This window comes from Cnephaeus nilssonii, assembly GCF_951640355.1.
Source record: "Cnephaeus nilssonii genome assembly, chromosome: 9".
In the NCBI taxonomy this organism is placed as follows: domain Eukaryota; kingdom Metazoa; phylum Chordata; class Mammalia; order Chiroptera; family Vespertilionidae; genus Cnephaeus; species Cnephaeus nilssonii.
The window spans coordinates 83,220,744-83,242,789 of NC_137080.1; the positions used below are offsets into that span (position 1 = coordinate 83,220,744).

Consider the following 22,046-nt stretch of genomic DNA (forward strand, 5'->3'; position numbering starts at 1 on the left):
CAAAAATTTGACATCTTTTTATGCTCCTTAAAGAATCATATTGGCTTGGAATCCAAGTAGGAATTAAAATGTTTATACCTATTAAAAATCCTTTTTTTCTTGGGAAAGGACATACATCATTATCAGTCAGCATACTTTTAAAGTCCCTGAAGATTACCCAGTTGATTAAACACTATTTGTTTATGTTACAAGCCCAAATTATGATGTCAAAGAACACCCTTTAAAAGGTCTTTGGTACATGTTCTCTTTATGAATATGCGTATAAGTATGCTTTTCATTAACATCACACAAATTTGTTGTAACATTTCTAATTGAAGAAATGTACAGTGAACATAACAAGCCTAGTTTTCTCTTAACATTCAAGGGATTGCTTGCATGGCTAGGAACGTTCTTTATTTCTCCCCTTTCTTGGTTCTCCAGGGTGGCCAAGCAGCCCTGGGCAACTGCTCAGCAACCACAGCCGCTGTTCCCAGCTACCCAGCAGTTAGAAAAATGGTCTATGTGTGCTGGGTTCCTGGGCTCTCTGGGAGGTGCGAGCAGGAGTTTCAGAAAGCATCCTGACTAAATATGTTAGTACAAGCCCCAAACTTTTCTCTTGCCCGCCAGACACCCATTCTCCTATGTGACTGGTAGTCAAATGAACATTCAGGGGGACTGGAAGTATTCAAAGGGCTGGTCACCTCACTAAACACAAAGAGAATGGCCACTCTAAAGTCAGAGTCTTACTCATCACCGTTACTAATCAGCAACCAACATCAAGGGCCTGCTTTAAGGACTTAACCTCTTTGGGTGCAAACGGGAACTCTGGATACTGATATGATCTCTATTCAGGGAGGTAAAACAAACAAGGAAAGTAATGAGCAAGCAAACAAACACAGTTCAAGATAGCATATGCTAATTTCCAAATGTGTGGCATAGACAGTGTGAAGGTAAAAATCACTTCCTAATTACAATCAGAAGACTTCAAAGAGGAAGCTGGATGTTGAAGGAGAGATAGGACTTTGATGAGACAGTACAAATGGGGAGAATCTTGGACTCAGAGGCAGCATCAGTATAATTGTACAAGGAAAGAAAAATCTCTGATTAAAATATTCAAGGAAAGAATTCATTGGGGAGGGGTAGTAGAAAGTCAGATTAGAAAATTAAGGCCTTAGACACTTAGTTATTAAGGAAGTGTTGAAGATTTCTTGGCTAAAGCGTCATGAGCTCAAATAGGTGTTTTAAGAAGATCCAAGTGGAGGTGCTATGTACAGTGGATTGGAATTGGAAACTTAAGGCATGAATTTAATACAAAATGCTTTCTATTTTAATGATTATCATTTCTTAAGCATTAAGTGTTATAAAGAACTGAGCTATTTAAGTTTGGGTTTCTCATATTAAATTAGCAAGTTTAATATTAATTCAAGTGAATTTTCTAGATTTTTTTTCTAGCACATGGCTTATGCATAGGAAGCAATGATTTTTAGGAGCTATCTTGTTTTTCCTAAGAACAGCTTATGCCAGATTAGCTTTATCCTTCCTGTTTGATAATGTTTCTAGGCATGCAGACCAAAGAAACCAATATCTGAATTTCAGCAAAACATTTTACAATGTTTTAGCATAATTTTTTTTTAAATTATAGAGAAGTGTAGGCGAGTAGATAGTATGGTTAGTATGTATGGTTGATGGGATGACAGGTTATAAGTACCATATGTAAAAAAGACAGAGACTTTTATTTGCCTATAAATTTCTTAGGAGCCGATATTATGATGTTACAGTAAGGAAACTTTCTTTGTTTGGTTTTAGTGTTTAGGCACCATCTTATAGGGTGGACGTTGACACACAGTAGAGGATGTCTAAGGAGAGTGAACAGGGAGTGAAGGAACCTGAAAACATGTACCAGTGGTTGAAGGAACCTGAGGTGTTTGACCTGTAGAAAAGGCTGTGAAGTATAGTGATTTTTAAATATTTGAAGTACTTCTAAATGGAAAAGAGAATAGACTTACAGTCATAGCCTATGGAACCAGATAGATAGAAGGGATTTCTGAAAGAAGGAAGGAATTAGATGTGGGAGGAGCTAGAGGTATCTACAGTGACCCTGAGACACTGGGAGAGGGCTGGTCAACACTGATATAAAAAAATGTCTGAAAGGTGTCCAGTTTTTGGGGGAAAGTTTAGAGGTTCCTTTTGAAACATGTAAGTTTCAAATGTTAACAGAACTTCCAGGTAGAAATGTCTGTATCTGACAAAATCCACAGAAAGTTTAGAAGCTATATCTGAGGACTCCTGATTATATCTAAATGATTAGACAGATTATAAGTGAAGATATTTAGATCCTTTAGGGGCAAGATAGAGGCACCATTTCTGTGAACTTGGTAATAATAAGTTGTGTTTGTGTATTTGTAAGCTTCAACTAGTGTTAAATTCATGAGCTACTAAACAAAATCAAATGTTAGTAGAAGTCCTGTTCACTTGATTTCAAAGCCACATCTCTTTGGACAGGGATCTTGCATGAAGTCCTACCCAGACTCCCCTGAGAATACACCTCCTCCTACACCAACAGCTCCATCCTCTGGACCACAGCATGCAGGGAAAGCCACAGCAGGATCCCTTGGGAATGGGAATGCTGGACAAGACTCAGCTAAAACCAAGCAAAGGAAAAGAAAAAAGGTCAGTGATTTTTTTTTTTCCTCCTTCCTCTCCCCCACCCCCTCAGAGAGGAGAAAGCCTTGTTGAGTTCTTTTCAGAGATAGGGAAAATGTGCTGTTTTTCTCATAATTCAAATTTTTAGAAGCAGCCAATTTATACTTAATCATACTTAATGACTTCTACTCAAACTTTAACAGCTTTCTTCTGGATAAAGCAAGATATTGAAAAATTTAACATTTTATTTTAAAAATTTCAAACATACAAAAGTTGAAAGACTTGTAGAATGAATATCTACCATCTAGATGCTACAATTAACATTTTACTATATTTACTATGTTAACCATATATTTACATTTACTATATCTATGCATCTAATTGTTCCTTTATGTATCCATCAGTTCAATTTTTTTGATACATTGCAAAGACAGCTGCAGAAATCAATGCGTTTCATGCCTAAATGCTTCATTATGTATAATTTGTTTATGGTTCTTTTTTAAAGGTAAAACATATACACAGTGAACCACTCAGCTCTTAAGTATGCCACTTGATGAATTTTGACAAATGTGTAAGACTGTTGTTTTCTAAGCCCTTTCAAAGGTATAAAACAGTACCACCAGTTGAGAAAGTTTCTTCATGCCTCCTGCCAGTCAATGTTTGCCATCTTTCTCAAAAAGGGAATGAGTGGTCTGATTTTTTTCCATCACAGATGAATTTTTTCTGTTCTAAACTTCATATAGTGTGTATACTTTTTGTGTGAAATTTCTTTCACTCAGGATATTTTTGAAATTTATATTTTTCAGAAGTATAATGTATTTCTCTTTATTGATGCTTGTATGAATATATCAGTCTACTTATTCTCATTTTGGTGAACATTTAGTCTGTTTCCAGTTTTTAAGGTATTATGAATAAACCTATTATGAACATTGTGCAAGTCCTCATGGAAAAATGCTTTTTTTTTCCCTCTTAGGTAAGTAGCTAAGAAAGAAATTACTGGGTCACAGAGTAGGTATATGTTCAGTTTTTAAAGAAAAACTCTTTTTCCAAATGGTTCTATCATTTTTACCTCTACCAGCAATATCTGAGAGTTCCAGTTGCTCCATGTGCTCATCCACATTTGGTGTTGTCATTGTTTTTACTTTTAACCCTTCTAATGGATACTTAATAGTACGTCATTATAGTTTGAGTTTGCCTTTCCCATGTGAGTAATTGTCATTTTAGTTGTATACATAACTACCAGGTGCTGATTGGTCATTCATTCACATTCCTCAGGGAAGAATCTCTTCAAATCCTTTACACAGTATTTTTGAGAATGAGTTATCTTTTTTTACCAACTGGTAGTTCTTTATGTATCCTGTGTAACAAGACTGTGTTGGTGTATATTGATGAGCAGAAGTTTTGAACTTCTGATGAAGTCTCATTTATCCAATTCTTTATTTTATGTTTATTGCTTTCTGTGTCCTAGGAAATCTTTGGCTACTCCCAAACCATGATGATGTTCTCTTATGTTTTCTTCTGGAAACTTTATAGCTTAATTTTCATGTTTAGTTCTATTAATCAAGTCAGATTAACTTTTGCATATTGTATGAATTGAGGCCAAGTTCACTTTTTCACATATGGATATATAGTTATTACGGAACCATTTGTTGAAGACACTTCTCTCCCATTGGATTGCTTTGGTAGCTTTGTTGATAATCCATGACTACCTATCTATGTGGATTTATTTCTAGAATTTCAATTTTGTTTCATTGATCTATTTGTCAATCCTTTTGTCAGTATCATCTTTCTTGATTTCTGTGGCTTTTTAATAAGACTTAAAGTTTGGTAGTGTAAGTCCTCAAACTTTATTTTTCAGGTTTAATATGAATTTTCTGTGTCCTTTGCATGAATGTAAATTTAGAATCAACTTGTTAGTTTCTATCAAAAAGAATGAGAGAGAGAAAGGGAGGGAGAGAGAGAAAGGCAGGAAGGGAAAAGAGAAAGAAAAGCCTAGTGGGATTTTGAAAGGGATAGAGAGCAAGCAGACAGCTCTGGTGTTGGCAGGGGCAGGCTATGAGGTGGTGTTGGGGGTAGAGGGATTGACCAGAAAAGGAGAGAGAACTCATGGATATGGACATCAGTGTGGTGTTTGCAAAGGGAAGGCAAATGGGTGTAGGGGGAAGAGAGCATAGAGGGGATAAATGGTGATAGAAAAAATAAAATATAAAAGAATTGAAAGGGATTAGATTGAATACTTACTCAATTTGGGGGTCTGAATGTTTCAACGATACCAAGAATGTATTATAATCCATGAATGTAGCATATCTCCCCATTTATTTATATTTATACAATCTCTCTTTTATAAATACTATTCATCCTGAACTCTTTTCATCTGATTAATGTAACCATCGCAGCCTAATGTTGTGCTATTTATATGATACTAGAGGCCTGGTGCACAAAATTCTGCACAGGTAGAGTCCCTAGGCCTGGCCAGCGATCAGGGCCAATCGGAGCCTTCAGTCTGCCAGCCGGGGCCTCCCTTCATTCTGCTCCACCCCCTGGTGGTCAACACATGTCAAAGCGAGTGATAGAACTCCTGGTCTTCCAGTTGAACTCCCACAGGGACACTTTGCATATTAGCCTTTTATATGTATAGATATGTTTTTCTATCCATTTCCTTTCATTATAGCTTTATCTTTAATATTTAAAATACATCTCTTGTAGACAATAAATAATTGAGTCTTGCTTTTTCTTATTTTTCCTTTGTGTATCTTTTAATTATAGTCTTTAATTCCATGATATTTAATGTATTTATTGAAATGGTTGGATAGGGGTCATCTATTTTTCTCTTTTTTTTCCCTGCTTGTTCTCTCTGTTTCTGTTTCTCTGTTTTTCTTTCCTGTCTTCTTTTGGGTTAATTGTGTCTTCTTTTAGAAATCTATTTTAACTTATCTACTGGTATCTTAGTGATGTCTCTTTGCATCATTTTTTCCAGTATACATTCTTAAATTTTCAGCGTACTTGGAATTGTTATTATGCTACTTTACGCATGTAAAATATAAGACTATTTGTATAGGTCGATTACTTTACTCTTGCTCTTTAAGCTATAATTGTCAAACAACTTAGATCTATATATGTTATAAACCATAATACTATTTTTTGTCTTAAATAATCAAATGTATTTCAGTAAAACTAAAAGAAAAAAGAGACCTTAACATCTACCATTTCCACTGTTTTTCATTTCTTTTTTATTATCAGAATTTTCTGATATTGTTTTTTTGTTGTTGTTGTTCTACTAGATTTTATTTAGCATTTCTAATAGTGCAGGTTGGCTGGTAATGGTTTCTCTTAGTTTTCATCTTTCTGGAAATATCTTTACTTCTCCTTTATTCCTGGAAGATGTTTTCACTGGATATAGAATTCTGGATTGGCAGTTTTATTTTCATGCCTTTAATGCTATAACTCCATGGTTTTCTGGCATTTATTATGTTTAATTATATGCCTATGGATTTTGTACTAGTGCTTCTGTGTATATAAAGTGTTATTTTCTTTGGATGCTTTCAGGATTTTATCTTTAAATTTGTTTTCTAGCAGTTTGACCATGATATACATGGTTTGCTTTGTATTTGTCCTGCTTAGAGTTCACTGAGCTTCTTCAATATTGATTTATGTCTTTAACCAATTTGGGGGAATTTTCAGCATTTATTTCTTCAGATATTTTTTCTGCCTCATTCTTTCTGTTCTTCACTTTTGAGACTCCAAGTACATATTTGTTACTTTCATACTGTTCCACAGGTACCTGAGACTTTGTTTCATTTTTCTTTCAATCTTTTCTCTCTGTTCTTTAAGTTGGATAAATTCTTTTGTTCTTGCTTTATGTTCCTGACTCTTCTGTCAGCTCCAATCTGCTGTTACATCCATCAAGTAATGTTTTATTCCTGATAGTTTTATATTTTCCATTTGAGTTTTTTATAGTTTCTGTTTATCTACCATTATGTTTTATTTGTCATTTATTACAAGTTTATTTTATTTTATATCCTTGAGCAAAGTTATATTAGCTGCTTTAAAATGCTTGTCTTCAGTGAGTAAAAGTCACTTAGGTTGTTGCATGTTTAATAATTTTGAATTATATCCTGGACATTGTGAGTAATACATTGTAGAGATTTCAGATTCTGTTATATTCCTAAGAAGAGAGTTCTCCTTGCTGGGTGTTAAGCAGGCAGTTTACTAGATTCAGCTCTAAACTTCAAACTCCTCTTCCATGGCAGCAGCTAGAATCTCTCTTCATTTAGCTTTAGCAGGGTTTCTTAGATTCAGTATCATACAGGAATGGTTTAGAGATTAGTCAAAGAGTTGGGTAGTTTATAAACTGATTCTTGATTCTGTCCTTTTTGGAATTTCCTTTTTCACTTTATAGGTATTGAGCTGCTAAGTTTGTGTGCCCCACTATACTGACTGGAATCTGCCCTTAGGCTAAAAAAAAAAAAAACACACAGAAAACTCATCTCATTGCCATTTCATTCTTCTTACACACCCCTTTCAGTTCCCACCTGATTTTGATTAATCTCTATTACTTTCAGTTACTAGTGTTTGTTTTTTTTTTACAATTTGTCCAGTTTATACTCTCATCTACAACTAGGTTGGTACAATAAGAACCATTTGCCGATGCAAGTAGTGGAACCAGGCCAAAATATCCTGTATAATAAAAGCCTAATATGCAAATCGACCGAACAGTGGAACAACTGGTCGCTATGCATGCATTGACCACAGGGGGGCAGACGCTCAATGCAGGAGCTGCCCCCAGCCCACCGGCCCTAGGCCAGCCAAGGCAGGTGCAAGGGCCCCCCCCCCCCATCACCCCGCCAGTTGCCTTGCAGAGGGAGCCAACCAGCAGCAGTGGGGGGGGGGGATGGGGCCGGCAAATGGGTGGCGCCAGGCCAGCCAAGACAGGTGCCAGCAGGGGCCCCCCGATTGCCCCACCGATCACCCCATAGATCAACCCTGATCACCAGCCAGGCCTAGGGACCCTACCCGTGCATGAATTTTGTGCACCAGGCCTCTAGTAATTTCAAAATTGATAATAAGTAAATTTAAATTTCCACCTCATCCAGTTTCCACTTTCATTTACAAAATGGCACAGTTCACTGCTTATTCATTAAGGGGAAGTCTGAACTATTATGAAGTAGTTCTAAAGAATTTCAAATATAGTGCTCTCTAATTTACTAAGTAACTTAAACTATGGTAAAAAATGTTACCTAAAAAGCTTCTTCTGTTGACTTGCTTTACAAAGTATGTAAGAAGTTGTTATTAACCTGGTAGTTATGTATACAAAAATAATTCTTTATAAGTATGAATATTTTAAAAAAATTTTTCTCTTAAATATTTAAACATTTCACTCTGAATCTTGTTGCAAGTTATTAAATTGGAGTTATTTTACAGCAAAGGTTTCCTGAATGAAGTATTAGCCAAGTGCATGTCTAAATTTCCCTAAATTCAAAATTACTGGCATCAAAATGAATAATGTCTCACTTCAAAGCTATTCTTTATTTTTCTATTTACTCATTCACATCTTTCTGCATGTATACAGTTTTGCTATATTTTTACTCACTGGAAATTTCAGCTATGGTGGTAACATGGTAAAATTTATTCTACATAAAATAATAAAGTCTCTATTATATATCAGCTTTGTGTACTAGAAGCCAAGAGATTTTATGTATAGCCGTATTCTGATTCTATCATTATAATCTTGAGCACATCCCTTATCTTCACTCTCTCATCTATAAAAAGGGGTAGGAGTTGGGAAAGTTTAGAATAGATGATATTTTGTGTTCCTTCCAGATTTAATAATGTATAAATCCTTGAATTCAGTGATTCTCTCTTCTCTTCCCCTTAAATACCATTTCTACTTTTAATTTTTTTCATTAAAGTTTTTCCTAGTTATATAGACTGCAGTTTTAAAAATTAACATCTCAATTATACTTATTTTATTATTAAATTTTTGGGGTGACATTGGTCAACATGATCATATGGGTTTCAGGTGTGGGTTTTTATATTATAAGATCTGTATTTTTTCACCGTGTGCCCACCACCCAAAGTCAATTGAACTGAATAAATTAACTACATTATATACTGTAACATTTGAGCAAGGAATGGTCCACTTTCCTCTGAAAAGAAATCCTCTCTAAGCACAGAGATCTGAGGAGAAAGACACTCGCCTGGCCAGTCAGATTATATATCAACCTTTATGGTCAGTGAGTGACAGAAGTATTAGTAATAGTAGTACTAACCTTTCATTTGCTCTCATCTGAGATATGTGTTACTCCTTCAGAAGACTTAATATTTCAAGTGTAACAAAAGATCTAGCCACCATTTGGGTGGGAAAAGAATAACAGGCAATTATCTGAGATTCCAGGTCCTTCTTAAACATTAGATTACCCTGGCCAGGGGAAGACTGAACAAGGATAGGATATTTTTCCTTGCCAACAACTTTTAAGTTGGAAAGAAAAGAGTCAGGACAGGTATAGACATTTATAAGAGATCCAGGGGCAACAGAAATTTCAATATAACTTCTTGTACCACAAGTGAGCGTTCAAACTGCAGGAGATTTTATTCAGTGCAAGACAGAAAGGACAAGTAAAAGGACAATACTCAAATCCAGGAAATATATAGGACTCCAGCCTCCATTACTCAGCATCAACTTCTGGATGAAGAGACATAAATAGAAATGCAATGGAGAAATACAAGAATAGATTAGGAATTCAGCCAAGAGGAAGAGGACCTGACTTATGAAGAACTTGACAGTAGCTTGTACTTTATGCAAGGAAATAAAGAGTTCAGTCCCCACAGAGATTTTGGCAATCAGTATTTTGTCAAATAGATGGGTTCAGTTTTGAAAATTTAAAGCATATTCTATAATATGGGCACAATCTGAATAGGAAACATGAATTGATGCAAAAATTTAATACTCTTTATATGTGTTTTCAGATATATAAGATTTTTAAAATATTAGATAACATATATAAATGTAATGCTAGTTCTTCTGAAAACATTTTGAAGAACATTGCAAAAATGCTAGAGTCACTTCTAAATTAAAAATTCTAAACTTGGTATGAATTTGGAATTTGAACAGGTTATAAGTACCTTGGTGAGAGACTGGATGTTGACAGAAATGTAATGGTATTTGTTGAAGTGGAAACAATACTGGGAATAAACATTTGAGATTTAAAGGTTCCCTTCCAAAGAGTCCAGTGCACAAATCAGTATAATGTAGAAGTTTACATGGTAACTTTACGCTAATGTTTGCAGTTGCTTACGTATAGTAGGTAAACCTGAAATTGGCAAAATGGAAAATCTAAAGACATTTTTCACAAAATTCAATATTTTTATTTTTATATAAGTTAACTTCATCTTTTTGTTAGATCTAGCAGGTTAATGAGTCTACAGGGGTAGGCAAAACAGTTGTTAGTACTCAAAAAAAGAGTTTATTCTTGTATTATTATTTATTAACTAGAGGCCTGATGTATGAAATTTGTGCATTGGTAGGGTCCCTAGGCCTGGCCGGCGATCAGGGCCTATCTGTGGGGTGACGGGCAGGGTGATCAGGGGTCCCCCGCTGACACCCACGTTGGCCGGCCTGGCTCCACCTACTCGCCAGCCCCGCTGCTGCCGCCAGTTGCCTCCCTCGGCAGGGCAATCGGGGAGCCCCCGCTGGCACCCACCTTGGCTGGCCTGGGGCCTGCAGGCTGGGGGCAGCTCCTGCATTGAGCGTCTGCCCCTGGTGGTCAGTGTGCATCATAGCAACTGGTCGTTCTGCCATTTGGTCAATATGCATATTAGGCTTTTATTATATAGGATTATTATGTTGTTTATTTAAATTACAACTGTAAATCTACTTTTTCCCACCTCTGAATATTAGTCTTATTCACATTTTGGAGCCAAATGAACTCTCAGAAGTGTCTTTAACCTTACTCAGGCACCTGATAATTGCATTATTCTAATATAGTCCAACTGAAACAAAGTATTTGGAATAAGAATCCAGAAAGCACTCAATAAATACCCTGTGCACTTTTATATCAGTGCCAAAGTGAGGGTTTAACCTGTGTTGTTATATAACTTAATCCGTGTTATTGTGGGCATAGCAGATATGTTATTTAGGATATTGTTGGAATGAAATTGGGAAAGGTACCCTAGAGTAAATTTCTATTTGGCTTATTTCAAATCTTGTGAAAATAGTAAAAATAATCAAGATGTATTTTGTTTGAAATTTTAAGTCTTATTTCAGGTTCAGCTTGGATAATTAGCAGATGCTCTCGTTTTGTAGGAATTTTTAAATTATTTTACTAGTTTGCAATAGGAAAAGTGTGCACAAGGACAGAAAGTGTGTTTACAAAGTACAGAAGGATATACAGTGAAAAATTTCTCCTCTAACCCTTGTCCTCCAGTCACACATTTACCCTCCAAGAGTTAAGCACTGTTCCTGAGTTTTGGTGTACCCTTGCAGAAATGCTCTATGCTTTTATGACTATATCATGTTTAGCCCTTTTTTGCTTTTTTTTTTTAACAAGTGGTAACATGGTACCACCTAGTTGTATGCCTTGCATTGTTTCACACAATAAATCTTAGAGATAGGATATGTTGGAACTCAGTAGGAGTATGTATGCAGCTGCCTCTTTCTTTTTGGTGGTTTCTGTTTCATTGAATAGATATAATTTACTTCAGTGTTTCCTCATCAATGAAGATTTAGTTCATCAATCCAGTGAAGATCCTTATATGTATATTATTTTATACTGGTGTGATATATCTGTAGGATAAATTCTTACATGTGAAATTACTGGATCAAAAATAGTTGTGCTATCACATGATCTCACTCATTTGTGGATTATAATGAACAACATAAACGGATGAACAAAAACAGATCTAGAGACAAAGAAGCATCAATCAGATGCTCAAACCTCAGAGGGAAGGTAGGGGAGGGTGGGGGTAAGGGGGAGAGATCAACCAAAGGACTTGAATGCATGCATATAAGCATAAGCGATGGACGCAGACAACAGGGGGTGAGGGTGAGGGTGGGTCTGGGTGAGGGAGGATGGGGGGACAATAGGGAGGATAAGGACACATTTGTAATACCTTAATCAATAAAGAAAAAAAATAGTTGTGCTTTTTCATTTTGGTAAGATTTTTTAAAAATATGTTTTTATTGATTTTAGAGAGAGAGGAAGGAAGAGGGAGAGAGAGATAGAAACATCAATGATGGGAGAGAATCATCAATCCGCTGCCTCCTGCATCCCCCCTACTGGAGATCGAACCTGCAACCTGGGCATGTACTCTGACCAGGAATCAAACTATGACCTCCTGGTTCATGGTTTGATGCTCAACCAGTGAGTCACACTGGCCAGGCTGATAAGATTTTGCCAAATTACTGTACATGGAGGTGGTATTAGTTACATCCTTATGAGGAATTATGAGAGTGGTAATTGTAGTAATTATCAGAAAAAAAATACTCTTCATTATGTGACTACAAATGATTTCTAGACCATATTTATAGTAATATACAAGCTACTGCTTCCTTCTCTTGATTCTTTAATGTTCATGATCTGACATCTGGTATCCAATGTACTATAAAGCAATTATAGTAATTATCCCAGTTTTGCAACAAGGAAACTGAAGTGCAGAGATATTACATAACTTGACAGAGTTGGTAACTGACAGGATACAGACCCAAGTGGTTGGGAAGCTGGAGCCTGCGACTGAACCATGGGACTATCATGTCCCTAATGTGCATTTAAAATTTTTTAATCATATTATATACATTTCTTGAGTTGGTATCCATACGCTCACTGCAAATAGTCTTTCTCTTTCTTGTGTCTTTTTGTACTATATTTTACAGATGAGACAAACTAAAATAGAAAATTTTTATTTTATTTTGCTTTTGCCCTGAGGAACACCTAGAAATTAGCACCAAGTTGAAATTATCTTTTATGACAGTCTTTTCATATTATAAATAAATATGTAGCAATATTTTCATTTTAAAATTGATGAACTTTAAGTTATTTCAGAAATATGCACAACAAGTTCCAAAGAAACATTTATATGTTTGAATGTTAAAAAAAATAGCTTCCTGTGGTTCTTTCAGCAAACCGCTGAGACTGCACGTGCGTGCAAGTGGCTGCATTCTCCTGTACCTTGACGCGGGCCTAGGCGAAATATTGTGAGCATAGCAATTGCATTTGGTAGGTCTGCTCGGAAGGGGTCATGTGCAAGTCATCTTTGTCTTGTTCATGGAATTTTTTTAGATGTAGTGTATGGCAGCAGTGATGTGCATCCTAAGGGAAAAAAAAATGTCCATTTTTATAAAAATTTATTTTCATATTTTATACACTGTAGTTCTGTTGTGTGTTTTTGATTTAGTAACAATTTATGTGTTTTTCTGTCGCAGAGCACTGCGGCCTGTGGTGTTGAGGCTCACAGCGATGCCATCCAGCCCTGCCACATCAGAGAGGCCATTCGGCGCTACGGCCACAAGATTGGCCCCCTTTCCCCATTCACAGTACGTAATAACAGAGTTATAAAAAGTTATATTTATAATCTGAAAGAATTTTGATTTTCAAGTGGTCAAATGAAGAAGCAATGGAATTGTTGAAAGCAATTTGTGGTGACTGTAATTTTGTTGTATAAAAGTGGCATAATTCTCTTGGGAAATAAAAGTTAGTCATTTTTGTCTCTTTTTGGAAGGACAATTTTTTTCTACAAAATATTATTTTCTTTCAATCACAAATTATGCTTTTTTCGTTGGAGCTTATATTTTCTATTTTTCAAAGCTTAGGTTTATAAAACATTTTTGTCAAATTATATGTATCCAAATATTGCTAGAAGCACTTTATATTTTAAAATTGGTTAGATTGGCAATACCACTTCTATCAGATGTCCTCCTGCTCCTAAACATACTTTGAGTTGGAAGAAGAAGAAATGATTTCTTTACTGGCTTTGAAGTAGGCTGAAATGCAGACAGTCTTTCACATCTTCAAATGGTTTTAAAGCTTGTAATCAGTGTTTGTTTTTAAATAGAGAATTAAAGACTATATTTCAATAGTCTAAAGTGTGTGTGTGTGTGTGTGTGTGTGTGTGTGTGTGTGTTAATTAAATGCTCATCTTGTGGCCCTTTAAAAAAAAAAAAACTTTATTCATGTTAATAGAACTATCTCCAAATCCTCTGTTTATAAGGAATCGGTTTGATTTTCAGAAAGTGAGGTTTGATTTGTGACTGAGGAATAGTAGAATTTACTGTTTCCTTTTTTTAATGTACTTCTGCTTTAATACACTAAAGCAGAATATCTATGTATAATATTATACATACACATGTAAGTATAATATATAGAGTTTAAGCTAATTTTTATCTAATAAATATATAACCAATATGCTTTTAAAACTAATGATGCCATTTTTAAATGCTTAATTTAAATAGATCTGGAAAACAGAACAAATAAGCCATGACCTGGAAGGTTTACTTGGCCACTGCCAGAGCAGATGGCTTAAATCAATAGCCAGGGGTAAAAGCACTCCACCAGGAGGGGCGCCCAGTTTTATCACTCCTCAGGAAGGACCTACCTTGAAAGGTTCGCTTCATTCCCTAGAGCTATAAGAATTTTCCCAGCCTAAGAGAATAAATATGCCTATTACATTTTAGACACAGTTTCTATATATCTGCCTCTTTAAGTTAAAAATTCTCTTTAAAGTGGGAGAGCTTTTCAGACCATTTATGCTGACAGTGTGGTCACCCTGCCCTGCCTTTCACATATCTTCACTGCCAAATGGAGGCACTCCTGATGTTGGAGTGCTGGTGCTCAGTCCCTGATATTGGGGGTGCTGATGCTCAGTCCCTGGTGTTGGGGTGCTGATGCTCAGTTCCTGAGGCCACTCCCTGAGGTGATACTTTATGCAGCACTAGAAACACTCTGCTACCTAGGCTGCGAGCTGCAGCTCCTAAGAGGAAAGGAGGCATGTAGGCTGCCTCTACAGTAGCCATTGAGTGAGACCTAAATTTTCATACAGAAAAGCTAAGCTAACCTACCTCCAATGTAAAATTCCCTTTGTAAACTAAAGTGCCCATGAACAACTAGTTTATATTTATGAAACACAGATCTTGACTTTGCAACATGTCATTCTGAATCTAGAATGCTTGTCTGATGTATATATATAAATATGATAATCTAACTTAGAGTATCTATAACTTGACTTGTATGAAGCCAATAATTTGAAATTGATTTGAAGAAGTAAAATAACAGTAGGTTACACAGAAACTTAACTCCAGCATTAATCAGTAAACTGATAAAATGCTTTTAGTGAGGCATCAGTCTGTACTCTCTATGACTTCGGAAATAATTCTATACAAAATCACAACATGATTTGCTTCGGGAATACAACTCATTGTATAAAGAATTGTGAGTTCTTCACCATGGGAATTAGTTGACATGATAGAAGAAATAAATTATTAAAGTCATGTTAATTGGAGGAAAGGAGAAAGTACCAATAATGCTTTGCACTGTGTAGCTGCTAGAGCAGAGAAGGAGGGTCGGAATGTAAACATCAGTTGCCTGACACTCATGTGAGTGCAGTGGAGACCCTTGTAAACCATCCCCACTCAACCAATTGTAACAGTGCAGGCATACCTCATTTTCTTGCCCTTCACTCTATTGTACTTTATAGATGTGTTTTTTATATATTGAAGGACTCAATAGATGTGTTTTTTACATATTGGAAGACTCCATAGATGTGTTTTGTACATATTGAAGGCAAGACCCTCCCCAGCAAGATTACAACTGACCTATGGTGATACTCGCTCTCTTGTGGTGGTCTAGAACCAAACCCAAAATAGCTCCGAAGAATGCCTGTACTGTTTTTGGCATATTGGTTTTTATTGATTAGTTCTTTCTTTCCTGTATTCCCACTTATTTTCAATTCTGTACAGAAGATCAGAGAAAGTATCATACCTAGAAGATTTAAGTAATTTTCCTGAGGTTAAGCTATTGATTAGATTAAGTGATGGAATCAAAGCTAAAATCCAGGCCTTCTAATTCCCAGCTTCAAAAACTTTCTCCTAAAACAAGATATTTGCAGCTGTCCTTTACCCCTATATGCCTGATATTCTGGATGCACATGCTAAAGAACATTGAAAGTGATTAGTAATTCTGAAACTTCAGGGTTTGTAATTTATAGTAGTTATTTTAGAGTACTTATGTAATCTAGAATGTCCTGTTATTTTGATGCTTGACATCTTATATAGTCCTTTTACTCGTAGTGGTTGATATTAGGTGAGCTTAGATTGTGTGATGATTGATTTTATCCTAAAGACAAATGACGAGGGTTTATATACTAGCTGTGCCACCTACTAGTTAAGAAGCCTTAAGGACGATTCTTAACCTCTTTATGTCTCAGTTTCCCCATCTATAAAATGGGTATAATAATAGAATATTCTTCATGATAGAGTTTCAGGAGTACTATGAACTTGATGTGTGGTAGAAGTAGCGGTAGTGGCTGTAGAATATTTTCTAAAAGACAACAGATAAATATACAGATGAAAGTAGAAACGGTTCTTCTCACCACCCAACCACACACACACACACACACACACACACACACACACACACCTCACTTTGTAATCACAGAAGAAACTAAAACCTGAATAATAATGTGATTTTTTTTTTTACAGACTAATTGTTTATACCAGTAAAGTTTAACTACCATTTAAAGATTATTGTTCCTGAGAATAAATATTCATTTTTACTTTGGGGATTAATAATGGTTGAAGAACATTAATGATTTTTGTATCATCTTAAAAAATGAGGTCTTGGTAACTAAATGTATATGGTTACCGATAGATTTTTGCATAGCTAGATTTTGTACACTAACTCTTATGCAGCAGAAATCTAAAGTACAAATGGCATGGCCTCAAATTTATGAAGCTTCATCAAAAATTCAGTTTTTATGAGTGCATAATTTATATAAGTTAATTTAAAAGGTTTTCACAGACTGATGACTAAATCAAAATTGGTAATTTTTAAAAAAGAAATTCTTACTAGCCTAATTTTCCTCCGTTTTTAAAATTTCTTCATTTTACTGTTTATGAAAGTAGTGTTAGTGTGCTAGTAAATTAATAAAATATAGAGAAGTAAAGGGAAAAAAACTTATATTAAGAAGAACATCAGGACTCAAAACAAGGTGTAGCCAAAGCTTTAAGTGAATTGTTCTATTAGAAAATTAGTTGATATTTAATTGTTTGAAAGGTATTTTATTTTTGCAGCTTAAAAATTCAAGTGCTTTTGCTAATTGTCTTTTAAAAATAATATTCTAGAGCCCTGGCCGGTGTGGCTCAGTTGGTTGGACATTGGCCCATGCACTGAAAGTTTGCCAGTTCAATTCCCAATCAGGGCACATGCCGGGTTGAGGGCTCAGTCCTCGGTAGGGGGAGGGCAGAAGGCAGCCAATCTATGTTTAACTTTCACATCATGTTTCTCTCTCTCTCCCTCTCCTTTCTTTTCTTTCTAAAAATCAATTTTTAAGAAATCTTTTAAAAATTAGTATTCTCAGAATTTACTTGTGCAAGTTTAGATGTAAAAAGCATTTAAAAATTTTGTGAATAAAGTGGATTTTTATAGTTTAGAGCATTTTGTTTTTTCTCTCAGAGAAAATACCCGCAGAGCAACCCAGCATATTGGTTGTCTATCATATGGAAGGTGGTGAGACATATGTTTTATCTAGATCCTTGCTATTTACAAGCAGTGGGTGGTGCCCATGGTTACCTACTCCGAAGCTCAATCCCAGCTCTCAATGGGAAGTGCTGTGAATGGCTGATGTAAAACCAGGTCTATAATTTTGAAAGCCAGAGAAAGGAAACTTGTGTTCACTGAGTGACATAACCCCATGTGTAGTGCCTACATCTATTTTTGTTTCTCCTGAGTGATAGAGTAGAAAAATATGTTAACCCCATGAGCTTGCATATTATCAGGTGCTTTCTATTGAACTAGGATAATGAAAGAATAAAATTGCTCATTTAAGCGTGGTCATTAACCTAAATACTTTACGTGCATCCCTAGAACTGAGTTGCTTCAATATCCACTAAGCTATCTAAAATTCTTAGTATTTGGAGCTGGCTAAGACCTGAGGAAGCTCGTTAGTCTCGGTCTCAGAGAAGCTTTGCACTGTACCAAGAGGCACCTTGTAGGGGATGACAGGGCACTGTAGGATCCAGCCTCCAGACTCGCAGTTACTGTTCTTCCACTGCGGCCATTCACTGATGTGTATACATCTATTACATAGGGATACTCTTGGATCATCGATTATTCAGGTGCTCACAAGAGACAAATAGGATCAAAGATAGGAAATCTCCTTTAAGAATCTCTTACATTAAACTGTTAAAACAAAAATGGCATAGCAGATTGCTTTGACTGTTTTGATTTAGAATTTCACATTCATGAATAAGTCTTATGTCATAAGCACATTACCATTTGCGTCTTATGGGTTCAACCTGGAAAATATAATGTCACAAAATATTAGAATACTTTTCAAATGTAAATACCAACTAGAAATAGGGTAAGAATTCTTAAATATTTGTGTTTTTACTGGGAATAAAAATTTTCACAACACATTTTTTGGAAGTACTAAGTCTATCATTATAGATTGGAGCCAAGTACCTTTTTATAGTTTTGGGCTACTGATTCTCAGGAAAAAAATTAACATGTGGCATACTTATAAGAATAACCTAAAACTGAGTGTTCTCTAGAAAAAAAAAAGTGAAACTTTTAATTTAGCTGTTTTTAATTTTAAAATGGTGTGTGTGGGGGGGGGGGGGGGGGGACCTTGCCAGTTTAGCTCAGTGGATAGAGCATCAGCCCTCTGACTGAAGGGTCCAGAGTTTGATTCTGGTCAAGGGCATGTACCTCAGTTGCAGGCTTGATCCCTGGCCCTGATCAGGGAGTCTGCAAAAGGCAACCAATCAATGTGTCTCTTTCACATTGATGTTTCTCTCTGTCTCTTCTCCTCCCTTCCACCCTCTCTAAAAAAATCAATGGAAAAATATCCTCTGGTGAGGATTAACAAAAAATAAATAACATAGGTTGGAGGGTTGCAGTTACAAAATTTACAATGTCAGCCCTAGCCCATTTGGCTCAGTAGATAGAGTGTTAGCCTGCAGACTGAGTCCCAGGTTCCAGTCAAGGGCTGCAAGGCTCATCCCCAATGGAAGTCATACAGGAGGTATCCAATCAATGATTCTCTCTCATCATTAATGTTTCTATCTCTCTCTACCTCTCCCTTCCTCTCTGAAATCAATAAAAATATATTTTAAAAAGAGAGAACAAATTTATAATGTCATATTAAGTGAAATTACAGTTTCTATGGGACAAAAACAGTTGAATACCAGAAATTTTACATGGTTCTTCTTAACACAGTGTTCAATTTAGGATTAGTTAGGGAGAGAATGTTTGAAATGTGGAAATAAAGAAGTTGGAAGACCTTGGGAGAGAAAATCATTAGACTCTGAGACAAGTATTGGTTGAGAAAATAATCCTATCTAATAAAAGAGTAATATGCAAATTGACTGTCACTCCAACACATAATATGGCCGCCCCCATGTGGTCAAAGATGGCTGCCCCCATGTGGATACAAGATGGCTGCCACAAGATGGCCTGCAGGGGAGGGCAGTTGGGAGTGACCAGGCTGGCAGAGGAGGGCAGTTGGGGGAGACCAGGCCTGCAGGGGAGGACAGTTGGGAGAGACCAGGCCTGCAGGGGAGGGCAGTTGGGGGGGGACCAGGCCTGCAGGGGAGGGCAGTTGGGAGGGACCAGGCCTGCAAGGGAGAGCAGTTGGGTGTGATCAGGCCTGCAGGGGAGGGCAGTTAGGGGTGACCGGGCCGGCAGAGGAGGGCAATTGGGAGAGACCAGGCCTGCAAGGGAGGGCAGTTGGGGGGGACCAGGCCTGCAGGGGAGGGCAGTTGAGGAAAACCAGGCCTGCAGGGGAGGGCAGTTGTGGGGAACCAGGTCTGTAGGGGAGAGCAGTTAGGGGTGACCAGGCCAGCAGAGGAGGACAGTTAGGGGTGACCAGGCTGGCAGGGGAGGGCAGTTAGGGGTGACCATGCCAACAGGGGAGGGCAATTAGGGGCAATCGGGTTGGCAGGGGAGCAGTTAGGTGTCGATCAGGCTGGCAGGGGAGTGGTTAGGGGGTGATCAGACTGGCAGGCAGAAGTGGTTAGGGGCAATCAGGGAGGCAGGCAGGCGAGCGGTTGGGAGCCAGCAGTCCTGGATTGTAAGAGGGATGTCCGAGATTGGAGAGGGTGCAGGCTGGGCTTAGGGGGACACACACACACACACACACACACACACACACACACACACACCATGCATGAATTTCGTGCACCGGACCTCTAGTAACTTATATAATACTTTAAAAGTAATTTTCCCCCTGCATTATATTATTTATTCTCACAATACAGCAAGATGGGTATCACCCCCACTTTTTTATAGATAAGAAAACTAAGATTTACAGGAAAGTTAAGTAACTAGCTTACGGTTGCCTAGTAAGAACCAGAGCTCTTTCTGTGGACAGGAGCTAAATACTCTGGTTCCCTAGGACCAGGGCTTCATTTATTCTCACTAACTTACTCATTAAACTTCATCTTTACAGACTGACCTGTTTTTAACTCTTTGAGTGGTCTCGTCCTGTAATGTGAGGTGGCATTTCCCAAACTACATTGTATAGAAGACAAGTGTTGCAAGAGGTATTAAAAGATGTTCTACCAGAAAAGGGTTTCTTTATCAAATATTTCAGACTATCTGGATATTATATCGAGAAGATCTACTCTTAAAATTTCATTCAGTAGGAAAGTGAAAGTGTTTCACAAAGTTATGGGTAACAGTTGTAATATAACCATCACAGTGTCCACTTTATTTCCACGTTTTATTTTATTTACACAGCATTGAGAAGTTTTGAGTCACAAATATAGCAGTATTTAATAATGTTCTACACAAGATGCAATGGCCATGGCTCAAAAGAGAAATTTTTTGCTTAAAAGTTGTTTCACTAACAATAGCTAACAAATGTTCACATTTTAAAACTGGTCATGTTTATAGGGAATCAATATAGGATTTCTTACCTAGGGTAACTCTTCATGGTTTTCTGGGAAATATTTTTAAGGTACCTTAAAACATTACAAGCTACTCAAAGATGTCAGAAAGAAAATCTCAGTTTCCGGCAGACCTTTCTGTTACAAATACTTGCTTAAAGTTTCTGGGTTAAACTTATTTTCCTTTACCTATTGAATCCAAATTTGGTAAACATCATTATGATACTGCTATTGTATGCATAGCATCATGAGTCTGTATTGCCAAATAGAGGTGGCACAATCGTGTTATATTGTTTTTAGTTTTTAAATTTATTTTATTTAAATGTACCTTATGTTGGTCATATTAGTTTTAAGCATACAATATAGTGATTCAACATTTTTATACCTTACGGTGTGATCACCCCGTTAATTCTAGTAATCATCTGTCGTTGTGTACATTTATCACAATAATATGACTATATTCCCCTTTCCCTTTTTGTCCATCTACCCACCCCCTCCCTTCTGGTAACTGTCCTGTTGGTGTCTGTTTCAATGAGTCTGTTTTTGTTTTATTTTGTTAGATTTCACATGTAAGTGAAACCATACAATATTTGTCTTTCTTCTGACTTATTTCACTTAGCAGAATACCCTCTAGATTCATTTATGTTGTCTCTCACACACACACACACACACCGCACATCTTATTTATTCACTCATCTATCATTGGACACCTAGGTTGCTGCACATCAACACCACAAGGAGATACCACCTCATACCAGTCAGAATGGCTGTTACCAAAAAGTCTACCACTGACATGTGTTGTCGAGGAGGTGAAGAAAAGGGAACCCTTGGGCACTGTTGGTGGGACTGCAATCCGGTGCACCCACTATAGGAAACTGTATGGAGATCACTCAAAGTAGATATGCCTTATGACTCAGCAATGAATCTGGGTATTTGTGCAAAGAAAATGAAAACACTAATTTGAAAGCACCCCTAAGTTCATTGTTAAACTGTTTGTAGTTACCAGGCAGAATTGGGGGAGAAGTGAAAAGAGATCTCTCATTTGAATTCTCTGCAGCAATGCCTTAAATTGGCACAGTCAGTGAACTATTTATAAGGAATTATCCGGCTCCATTTTGAAAAATTCTGGTACTGTTAACAACTGGTTTGCTTCTATAGTACGTAGTCAAACATATTTTGCTGTTCTCTGCCTTCACTTTTATATCAGTAGTAAAGACCTCACGTTTAGTTCAGCGTGGGTCTAATACAAAGGTGATGTGCTCACTGCACAGTGTTGTGTAGAACTTTTATTTGGACTGCTTAAATTATGTAAAAAATTTTAATAAACCAA

The 22,046-nt window shown here is 36.8% G+C and overlaps 1 protein-coding gene across 4 annotated transcripts in view; it reads left to right on the forward strand.

The window, feature by feature from the left end:
- Nucleotides 1–22,046, forward strand: part of SUPT3H (SPT3 homolog, SAGA and STAGA complex component) — a gene marked incomplete at its 3' end in the record, with an annotated part of 452,601 nt that overhangs the window by 343,759 nt on the left and 86,796 nt on the right. For 3 of the 4 annotated variants that reach the window (XM_079780447.1, XM_079780446.1, XM_079780448.1), the window contains exons 10-11: nucleotides 2,482–2,649; nucleotides 13,040–13,150. In XM_079780447.1, coding sequence (XP_079636573.1) covers nucleotides 2,482–2,649; nucleotides 13,040–13,150 — 279 coding nt within the window. Of the gene's footprint in view, nucleotides 1–2,481; nucleotides 2,650–13,039; nucleotides 13,205–22,046 lie in introns of those variants that run through there. The other variant, XM_079780445.1, reaches the window with a different exon arrangement.